At 38.7% G+C, this 11,062-nt stretch overlaps 2 protein-coding genes across 2 annotated transcripts in view; one reads left to right on the forward strand and one right to left on the reverse strand.

Annotated features, from left to right (window-relative positions):
* The first annotated feature begins 23 nt into the window (after positions 1–23).
* kctd10 (potassium channel tetramerization domain containing 10) lies at positions 24–5,196 on the forward strand. The gene is made up of 7 exons (XM_005722217.1): positions 24–122; positions 1,624–1,837; positions 1,930–2,099; positions 3,314–3,400; positions 3,502–3,554; positions 3,678–3,873; positions 3,977–5,196. The coding sequence occupies exons 1-7, from the start codon at positions 120–122 to the stop codon at positions 4,193–4,195; spliced, it is 942 nt and encodes a 313-aa protein (XP_005722274.1). The 5' UTR covers positions 24–119; the 3' UTR covers positions 4,196–5,196.
* A 233-nt stretch (positions 5,197–5,429) lies between these two features.
* myo1ha (myosin IHa) overlaps positions 5,430–11,062 on the reverse strand; it is an 8,968-nt gene continuing 3,335 nt past the window's right edge. Inside the window, exons 14-31 of the mRNA XM_005722403.1 lie at positions 10,438–10,532; positions 10,287–10,333; positions 10,042–10,122; positions 9,826–9,931; positions 9,620–9,737; positions 9,394–9,507; positions 9,232–9,308; positions 9,083–9,151; positions 8,912–8,996; positions 8,655–8,817; positions 7,373–7,456; positions 7,201–7,294; positions 7,065–7,120; positions 6,856–6,991; positions 6,690–6,760; positions 6,334–6,431; positions 6,142–6,241; positions 5,430–5,510 (exon numbers count right to left, since the gene is read on the reverse strand). Of these exons, the coding sequence (XP_005722460.1) occupies positions 5,430–5,510; positions 6,142–6,241; positions 6,334–6,431; positions 6,690–6,760; positions 6,856–6,991; positions 7,065–7,120; positions 7,201–7,294; positions 7,373–7,456; positions 8,655–8,817; positions 8,912–8,996; positions 9,083–9,151; positions 9,232–9,308; positions 9,394–9,507; positions 9,620–9,737; positions 9,826–9,931; positions 10,042–10,122; positions 10,287–10,333; positions 10,438–10,532 (1,675 nt within the window). The remainder of the gene's footprint in view (positions 5,511–6,141; positions 6,242–6,333; positions 6,432–6,689; positions 6,761–6,855; positions 6,992–7,064; positions 7,121–7,200; positions 7,295–7,372; positions 7,457–8,654; positions 8,818–8,911; positions 8,997–9,082; positions 9,152–9,231; positions 9,309–9,393; positions 9,508–9,619; positions 9,738–9,825; positions 9,932–10,041; positions 10,123–10,286; positions 10,334–10,437; positions 10,533–11,062) is intronic.

The raw sequence follows: 11,062 nt of genomic DNA on the forward strand, positions 1-11,062 counted from the left end.
AAACACAACTCCGGACGGTTGACGTCATTTTAATAACTGCGCAGCAGCGCACCGGAAGGAAGTGGGTGTTAGCTGACTGACGTTAGCAAGCTACAATTACGAAGTTTGCTGTGGGTTCTATGGTAAATATGGTCATTTTTCTGTTTTTGTTTTTTAATTTAATAGACATGCTGTCGATATAATATAAAGAATGCTATTTTATGGTTCGTGTTGTAGTATATCATGTTTTGGTTGGTTTAAAACAATGTCCATAACTTTATTTAATGCTAACTAGCTCATTAGCCGGGCTGGCTAAAATTAAATTTGTACTCGTTGGATTAAAGGATACGGCCCAGTGTTTCACTGGAAACAACTACGAAAGTCCGTATAAATGTAATGACGCTTTATATTAATGTAGTTAAATGCATATTAGATATATAACAAAAGTGCGTGTTCATAGCTGAGAAATTAAAAGACAATGCATGGGCTTCTGTCAAATGATGTCACACACCCTCATTCCCTTTAAACTACGTAGAAAATTAAAAAGTAAATAACGAGACAAAGCCACAATGAACAAAAACACGTAGTAAAAACTGTAGTAATAATTAAAATTCTCAAAAGTAAGCCCCAGAAAATCGCTTTCTAAAAGAAAGTCAGATAATGCTAGCTGGAGTGGTTGCTACAAGGCTCAGTTCCCGCAACCACCCTATTGTCTCCAGTCTTGTACGAGGGACAACTAATACATTTTAAGCCTACAGGATCTTTAGTAAGAAGCTGAGATAAATAGTCTCGAACTTCTCCATTTAGTGCTCTGTATGCAACTGAGACTTTTAAAACGAGTTTCGAAGTCAACTGGGTGCCAATGGAGAAACTATAAAAGTGGTAATGTGAGAGTAATGTCAGCTTGCTTACTTGGATGTGTTAAGAGGTCTGGCTGCAGTATCTTCTATTGTTTGGAGGTGTGACAGAGTTGATTTATATAAGATGGTAAGCAGGGCATTACAGTATAGGTATGATGAATCAAATGGATGAAAAAATTTCTCCTGTTTAGCTGTAGAGATGATTTCGAAATGTTACTTTAAATGAAAGAAACAAGACCATAAAATAGATTAGACATGCAAATGAAAGTCCAGAGAATAATCAAATATAACATCTAGATTATGAACACGGAGCTTAGCAGATGAGCAAAAGGAAGTAAGCACTTCACTGATACAGATTTTTGATGTGTTTATGTTTATGCATTTTCCTACATTACTCCCTTAAGAAGGCTACTACTTTTCTCCAGGTTTTGAGAGTTGTTAGCTCTCAGATATCAGAGTGCATTGCCAGAACAATAAATGGGGCACTCTAAATATAATTTTGCTTTTCTTTGTCATCCTGATTCTTAAATCAGAAGCAATCTATAGTTTCATACTGTCAAGACATGTTAGGACAATACTACCATTAAACTGATCTTTCCAATTGTATATGTAGTCTGATATTACTCATTTGTCTTAGCCATTTAAAGGTGCTGTTCGGTGTTACTGTCACCACCTTTAGAAAAAAATAAAGAAACAATGAACATTCAATAATTAAAATGTAACAGTTCATTGTCTAATCCACTGATATCCATGTGTGACTTTGTTGTATTTTGTATTGTTCTAGGAAGAGATGTCAGGAGAGAGCGTGGTGAGCTCGCCAGTGCCGGCAGCTACAACCCGGACTACGTCCTTCAAAAGCTCCAGCCCCAGCTCAAAATATGTGAAGTTGAATGTGGGTGGCGCACTGTACTACACTACAATGCAGACACTAACTAAACAGGACACAATGCTCAAAGCAATGTTCAGCGGGAGAATGGAGGTCCTCACAGATAGTGAAGGTGAGCTGTTAGTAAAACCTTGATCATATGCAGCAATTATTCCATCATTGCAGTTAAACTGTTACTGATGTTTTGGCATTTGATACCCATAGGTTGGATCCTGATTGATCGGTGTGGGAAACATTTTGGAACAATCCTTAACTACCTTAGAGATGGCGCAGTCCCACTCCCAGACAGTCGACGGGAAACCGAGGAGCTCCTCGCTGAGGCCAAGTATTATCTTGTCCAAGGCCTTGCCGATGAATGCACAGCTGCCTTGCAGGTACAATCATTACAAAGTTGCTTACCTTTGGAGTAAATGTTAAGTAACTAAGTTTCAGCAAAGTTACTGATACATTTAAAATTACAAAATGTACATTTTGGAATCTACATTCTCTTTTTGTTAAACATGCTATGTTCCCACCATAATCTTCATTAACTCCCTTTTCCCATGAATGTTCTGTTGTCTTTTTTTGCTTTTTAATGCAGTCATAAATGTGACTAGCATTAGTCTGTGTATTTTAAAGAATGAAATTAAGTGTTATAAACAAAAACCCAATTAACCAAACAAAAATTACAAGTCAAAATCTGTTTTTGGTTTTATCTGGAAACAGCAGACGAAATATTTATTAAAATGCTTTTTGACAATAGCTTTTTAACAGGTGTCCACAGGCATCACTAATGATATTATTAAAGGTGCAGAGGCTCATTTCGTAGGATTAGTAACACTTGTGGTTGATTAAAAAATATAGACCTTTTGCAGCAATTAATTTTTTCAAATAATTTATTGGTTATCTTTGGTAACTTATCATAATCAGAATACTTTATTAATCCCCAGAGGAAATTATGTGGTCACAGTGGCTCCAAGACAGTAATAACAGTAACTAATTAAACGAAATTAAATAATACTATATATTACAAAGTTATAAAATATAACAAAATAGCTCTAATAAATACACATAGTTCTAATTATAAATATTACAGTATATCACACAAGATAAAAAATTTATAGTTGGCAGTGAGGTTCCCTTCTTATAATATTAAGTGTAATTTTCTCTGTAGAGGATGTTATAATAAGAGTGTGGAACTATTGCAGTTTGTACTGTACTTTTCATGGAGGAATTGTATAGAAAGAGTCACAGGCAGGAATGATTTCCTGTTTCATTCAGTGGTGCATTTGGGTAATTCCAGTCTCTCACTGAACGTGTTCCTGTGACTGGCCAGCACGTCATGCAGTGGGTGGGAGGCATTGTCCAGCATTGTTCTTATCTTGAACAACATCTACCTCTCTGACACCACCTTTAGAGAGTCCAGCTCCATGCGAAAAAAATTAATAAATTTAATAAAAGTTTTCATCCTTTTTATGGTTTTTTTTCTCTCTTTTTTTTTTCCACATGTAAGTCTGTACCAACAGAATGGGATCCTGTGAAATTAACAGTATGCAGCAGTTTTGTGTGTTTGTGTAATGTTCTCAGTGGAAAAATGTCTTTTTTCCAGAACAAGGAAACATATGAACCCCTTTGTAAAGTGCCTCTGATGACGTCATCCAAAGAGGAGCAGAGGCTGATTGCTACCTCAAATAAGGTATGCTATGTCTGTAATATAATGTGCAGCAACTCATTTAGAATCAAGACATTTTTCATTTAGATTTTTCTTTTTTTTTTAAAACTTGGTTGTCTTCACAGCCAACAGTCAAACTGCTGTATAACAGAAGCAACAACAAGTATTCATATACCAGGTGAGCCTGAACATGGGGTCAAGTTTGTCTAGATATAAAAAAAATAAAAAATCAAGTCGTTACATACACTCAAGTCAGTTATCATAATAAGTGACCTCTCTTTTAACTTTCTTTCCTCCACAGCAATTCTGATGACAACATGCTAAAGAATATTGAGCTTTTTGACAAACTGTCGTTGCGGTTCAATGGGCGAGTGCTCTTCATCAAAGACGTGATTGGGGATGAGATCTGTTGCTGGTCTTTTTATGGGCAGGGGCGTAAAATTGCTGAAGTGTGTTGCACTTCCATTGTTTATGCCACTGAAAAGAAGCAGACAAAGGTAAATATTCTTTGCAGAGTACTTTGCAGTTTCATAAGCATAGAGCTATGTTATTTTGGCTAAATAAACCTGTCTCTTGAGTAACACTTTACTTTTTTCCTAGGTTGAATTCCCAGAGGCTCGAATCTACGAGGAGACCCTCAACATCCTTTTGTATGAGTCTCATGATGGCAGAGGTCCAGACAATGCTCTGTTAGAGGCCACAGGGGGTCCTGCATGGCGATCTAACCACCTGGATGAGGATGAGGAGCGAGAACGAATTGAGCGCGTCCGTAGGATTCATATCAAACGACCTGATGACCGTACACACCACCACCAGTGATTCTCAACTTGAACCAGTCAATCTGGGATCCCAGACAGTATTTGCACTATGCTTGTGCCTTACAACACCCAGCGCCTCCTTCATTTACTTCCCTCATATTTTACCAGCATTCCCCAGAGGATTATTATGACACAAGTGTCATACAGCGGTGTGTAGTGGTGAAGTGATTGTGTGCAGTCCTCTTGTCCAGTTTTCCTCTTTGTCATCTTGTGTTTTGTTTTTTTTTTGTCTTTTTGTTGGTCATGATAACTTGTATCACTGCTTTCTGCTACTGTGTAGACGCTCATAAACATGGATGTTTTTATTCATCACTGAGTGCAGGAAGGAAGAGGTCCTAATTAAATTACATGCAGAAGACGAGTTATATCATGGAAGCAGCTAGTAATGTAGATAGTTTAGTTTTTCTTTGCCGTGGTTCCAAAAGGTACATTTTAAAGTCTCAAGTGGATGAACCGGGTGTTGTACTTAATGAAGTCACACGGTGGCACTGTTTTACTCTTAGATGATATTAACCATGGCTATAATGTAGCCTGTCTATAATTCCAAAACCTGAATATTTTCTTTTTATCATTAGACAATAAAAATTACAGGTGGATGAAGCAAAATTTCCTGTAATACTTCTGCCGCATTTAGTTCTAACATTGACGCAGTTCCCTTCACTAAACAAACCATTATTTTCAGTGGAGGGAACTTGAGCTGTGACCTGAGGTGTTAAATGCACTGGGCTGATTGAATGATGGATGCTGAGGTTGATGTGAATGACTGTAACTCGATATCACTCTAGCAGGAAGGGAACCCTGTCTACAAGCTTATAACAGGGATAGAAATTAGACCTGTCTTTCATCATCGCATTCATCACAGAATGTACCGTTTGCACACTAGTTTAAGTTGTTATATGTTTAACAATCACAGTACTTGTAGGTCTGCTGTACAGAAATAAACATAAATGTATGTTTTATATTTATACACACTTTATCACAAATAAATTTCTACAGACATTCTTTTGTGCTGCTTTTAATTTACAACATCAGTGAACGTACAAATTTATTATACATATGGCTTCATTATTCAAAATTAGAATTGCATCAGTTTTTGGTACCTTAAGAGTTTTGTCATTTTAAGTGTTCTTCGGACACAAACAATTGTGAAATGATAACATCTTCTTTCTTTTCTTAATAATGAAGTGAAGAAATTTTAATTATGACTAGTGTGAAATTCTGTCCAGCAAACAACCTCATCCAAGATTCCTCAGGTTCATCTCTTTCTGGGCAGATGTGTTTTCTGCAGACATGGTGATCATCTCCTTAGTGGTCTCCTGATGAAATATGCAGAGGCGTCTTATGTGTCTCCTCAGCCTCACACATTACCGTGTCCTTGCCCGAGTGGCAACCTGCAGTAGCAAACAATGATGCTGTGTCAGCATTTGTAACTTCATTGTAGCCCTTAATTGAAGACTTAAAATGGCACATCTGGTCGTTGAGTTTCCATGTCAAGTTTATGTATAGAGATACAATCGAAAGCAGCAAATACTAACTAAGGTGCTGTATAACTTGTAGGAAACACAAAAGTGGATGAAATAAGAAAAAGGACAGTATAAAACAGCGACAATATAAATGAGTCTAAACCTAAGCTTGATTAAAAGTCATGTTAGGGGATAAACATGGACTAAAATGGGACAATATAACACTTAAGGCGAGTCTGTTCCAAACCTTAGAAAATACATGGTACAAGCACCTTTTGTAAATATGGATTTAGGAACCATTAAGAGTTTTTTGACACATGAGCAAACTGATCTGGCTGTGACACAAAAGTGCAGGATTTTGGCAAGCTAGGACTGAGCATTTAAGGATTTTAAAACAAATAATAAATGTTCAAATATAATCTGAAAAAAAAAGGTAGCCAATCTGCAGAGAAACATGAGATAAAAGAGATAAGGCCCAACTCACCACCATCAGGTGACCATTCTTGGCCTTGTATACCATAGGCTCAGGCCCAGTGCTAAAGTCCACTGCTCCTCCTTTTCCAGCCTGGATTTCAAAGTTGATGCTGTGAATTAATGCAAACACAATGCATACACAAGCAGTTTAGCTCAATGTGCATTTCACATTAGATCTCTAAATTTCAAAACTCAGGCTCACCTGCCCTGAACCACCTTGATGGCATTTTGTTTGTTAGCAATGACACAGAGTTTGGTCAAAAGCTCAAATAAATGGTCGCACTGTACTACCAGATCCCCCTGAAACAGCCAGACAAGTTGTGTTAGAATCATCCACCTGAAAATCTTTCAAAATTTTCACTACATGCATGTTCCTCCTTCATTTTAGTTACTCTGCATTATCAGCAGAGCAAAAGCCATTCTATGTTTTAACTTGTTCCACCATATCTAATCATGTCATTTAAGCTACAAATACAAAATATATATAAACTTCATTGGTCTCACCATTAGCAAAAACAAAACAAAAAAAAGGCAAGCTTGATCCATACATTTGCATACCTTTTGTTTAGGTTCTTCACGTGTTATGTGGAATACAATGGTGCTGTCAGTCAAGTTACTGACAGAAATCTCTGCAGTGAGTCAAATAATAGAAGCATGTAGCCCCACATTTGAGAATGAAGATATCTGATGGCTAATAAAATATATATTAGCACACTGGTCTGACCTTTGAGAGAGGTGTACAGCACTCTCTGCTTGATCTTGGCTTCCTCTACCACATAGACAGCTGTCTGGGTGAGGATGAGCTGTCGCTGCCTCGGTTTGAAGCCATTCCTGTCATACTTAATTACTGGAACGCAGTACTGCAGAAACACAGCATATATCAGTGCATCTTTGGTGTGAACTGCCCATAGAAGTATACAGACATTTTATTACCTTTATACGCTCGTTGCGAATCATCTGGATGACCCTTGTGTTTATGTCTTCCTCGCCTATTAAGTGAGATGTTAAATGACATATGAATGATGGTTCTAAAATGAACAGGCATTGTGTGAGGGTGTCTGATATTTACTGATTCTGGTGTCCGCAAATGGATGGGCAACACTCTGTGGATAACTGTCCTTTTTCCCCTTGAAGACGGAGCTGGTGATCAGCTTCATTTCGAACTGAAGGGACAAAAAGGAATGGAAAATTTAACTGTGATGACTACAAAGAGAACAAGACTGCCCTTTAATGTGGCTTACCTGTGCTTTCTTCTGCGGTGTGATTCCTCGCACATATTTCCGCACCATAAGACGGTAGTGAAGCTTACGCAGCATCTCTGATGTCTAATGAAGAACGAAATCAGTTCTTCACCACAAGGTCAAGATAAAAGCTGTATTCAGTCAGTTTTGCATTTAAGTTGATTAGTCGTTATTACTATATATATTGCTATGTGGAAATAAAAAAGAGCATACACTCACTGGCCACTTTATTAAGTGCACCTTATACAACTCAATGCATTTAGTCATGCAGACACGGTGAAGACTATCTGCTGAAGTTCAAACTGAGCATGACAGTGAGGGAGGAAGATGATTTAAGTGTGTTTCAGTGTAACATGGCGTATGAGCATTTCAGAAACTGATGATCTACTGGGATTTTGTTAATAACATCCATAGGGTTTACAGAGAATGACCAGAAAAAGAGAAAATATCCAGTGGGTGGCAGTTCTCTGGGTGAAAATGTCTCATTGATACTAGAGGTCAGAGGAAAATGACCAGACTGCTTCGAGCGGATAGGAAGGCAACAGTAACCCAAATAACCACTTGTTACAATCAAGATATGCACAACATATCAAATCTTAAAGCAGTTGGGTTAAAGCAGCAGAAGTCCGCAGTGGGTGCCACCCAGTCAGCTAAGAACAGAAAGCTGAGGTGGCAGTATTCATCGGTGTTAAACATTAGACAATAAAAACTGACAAAAAGCTGCATGTTCTGATTAACCTAAATTTCTGACGCTACTTTCACATAAAGAAATTTGCATAAACAACATGAAAGCGTGGATCCATTTTGCCTCGTATCAACAGTTCGGGCTGGTGGTGGCGTCATGGTGTGGGCAACTTTGGGTCCGTCAGACAGAGCTAATCATCTTATTGTTGTTGCTGATCATGCCCATCCCTTTATGACCAACATGTACCAATCTCCTGAAAGATCATCTCAGACTGGACCAAAATCTCAGAGAAATTTTTGAATCTGTGCCATGATGAAGGCAGTTTCAAAGGCAACAGGGCAAGCAAGATGTATCTAATAAAGTGGCCACTGAGTGTATTCTCACATGGAAATAAATACAGAAAATTATAGGAACATAAAAGACACACATATCTCATTCTATAAAATACTTGTGACATTTTTTGTTATGTAACTCAATGTTTACTTGATTCAAATACAGTGTGAAAAATTAAAAAGGACCACAGTTATGAATGCATTAGTATTAGAAACAGTTGCTTGATTTTGTTTCTCTGTTTCATTGTTATATGACTTATAGCACCTCTGTGAGCACAGCTGGTGGAGTTAGCCAGGGGGTTTTATCCAAAACGGTCTTTGGCAGGTTGTCTCTAAGTCTGTTCAGGTAATTTTGCCTCACGAAGGCCAGGTACTCTGAGTTATCTGTGTTTTTTGCCTGCCCTCTGGTCATGTAGCCTTTGATAAATCTGAAATGTGTGGCAAAGAACAGGATCAGTTCAAATGTAACAGAGACACTGATGGGGGCTTTTTTTATTTTTGATATTTACGTGTTTTACTTACTTCTTGATGACTTTTACCGCCCAGGCTCTCTTCTCCTTCTCCTTCCTAGCCTGTGTTCCTCTCCAACAAGATTCAATCTTAGTGGCTGAGGAGATTAAAAATAGACATTATCTAATATTTTTTATTGCTAACAAAAACTGTTTCTATCATTCTGGATGTTGTGACATTTACCAGCTTCTTTCTGTTTCCTGTATTCTCCCTTTGCCCTGTAGCCTTTGTATTTTGCCTGGATGCGTGTTGCTGCAAATCCAGAGCAAAAAATATAAATCAGCTTGATTGTGAGACGGGATGACTGAAGGTCTAAGGCAGTTGACACTCACCCAGTTCATGTTTGCATTTCTCATAAGCATCCTCTGTGGCGAACAGTGTCCTGGGGTGACGGATGAAAATTTTGGTCCTGCAATAAACAAATCAGCAACTTGTACTTTTGTGATTCCTCGCATAAGCTGGATTTGTTGAGGTAACGAGAAAGACTTCCTCACCGTCCCATTTTGTACTCATCTGGCAGGTAGCCCAGATGTTGAACCAGCACTTCCACTCCATCGGCGGCTACTCCTCTCCAGTGTGGCCAGGTGGCTGGGCACAATGGTTTATATCTGTAAGATGAGCCAAACAAACTGTGCTCGAAAGAAGCCGCTCAGTTCACCTAGAGCTTACATTTAAAACATAAATTTCCCTGAAATTGAGAAACTCTACGGTCCTTTATACCTCTTCAAAAAAACGTCGTATTTACGTCTGTAAGCAAAACCAGCTCGTCTGACTCTGAGGTGCTCCATCAGACCCAGGTACTTCACCTGATGCCTGATCAGTGCTTCATCAAACTGACCTGTGATGTAACGATAAATACACGATTGATTTGGTCTTATTCAAACATTTCTGTGTCATTAACATCTACCTTTTGTTAGTTAAGGTACCTGACTGCTTGGACTCGTTAGATTTCAGGCAGCGTATGTACCAGGCCTCTTTAGCCACGAGGATCTCTGTCAGCTTCTGCAGACTGCTCTTAAACTGAGTCACCACCTGCAAACACAACACAAGGGTCACAATGTCCTTTCCGCCTGACTCCCCTCAGCAGTTAGGTTAGATGTTATGGATGAAGGATATGGAGGGTCAAACATGGGCGAACGTACTGTTTCTGGTCTTCTCCTGCTGTCTGGATCCATGGATGAGAAGCACTCTTTGACTATGTCATTTTTAGACTGACACATAAGCTTTGAGAAGGTGGAGCGACACACAAGCACACATTAACACACAGGTTTAGGCAGTTACTTTAACCATAATTAATCAAATACTGAGAAAATACCCCCATCTTTTGCTATTTACAGTAAAGTCTAAAACACGTCTTTATCTGACATAATATCAGCTGTAGACTTACATCTTTTATGTTTCTATATAGTAGGTCGTTGTTTTTGTCCAGGAAACCTAGATTAACATAAAAAAAAATATCAGTGTCTTAGGGATGTCAGTTCAAAGCAAAAAGGTTTAAATGGTTGAGTCACAGGGGATGAGACTGTGGTTTTCTTTACCCACAACACAGTAGGTGACCTCCCCGGCATAATGCAAGAGACGGAAATCTCCCCTCTCCAGAGTCTTACGTGTCATTTTGTCAGCTAGTTTGTGCCTGGAGTCAAAGAGGTGGAGAGAGACAGAGGGATGAAGAGTGAGAGGCTTTATAGTCGAATCCTAATCCTCCGTCTCTATCGGCTCACTGTCGACTCCCTCACAGGCCACCAGTCAACAGAACACCAATGAAAGGAGTCAGACTTTAGAGCCGAGGAAAGGCTTTGAATTGTACAGTAGATAGACAGTGTATTTAATTACGCTAAATGTTGTTATTTTTGAAGTCACAAATCAACATTATCAAAACAAAAAACAACCTTTATTGTGACTTTGGAATAACCAGCACTCCAGTTCATAGATATAAGTGGGATGCATGGGGCTGATTCAGTGCGTAAGACTGTTCGTTTCTCTTAGAGTCAGTCAGGATCAGAGCAGGAGCATTCAAGATCTCTTGGAGTCAGAGAAATAAGCACTGGTGCTGCATACAGTGTCAATGTCAATTCTATTTATGTTGTTCATTTCGTGTACTGTGTGTGTGTGTGTGTGTGTGTGTGTGTGTGTGTGTGTGTGTGTGTGTGTGTGTGTGTGTGT

Source organism: Pundamilia nyererei, unplaced genomic scaffold (genome assembly GCF_000239375.1).
Source record: "Pundamilia nyererei isolate P.nyererei 1_Seehausen unplaced genomic scaffold, PunNye1.0 scaffold00006, whole genome shotgun sequence".
NCBI lineage: Eukaryota > Metazoa > Chordata > Actinopteri > Cichliformes > Cichlidae > Pundamilia > Pundamilia nyererei.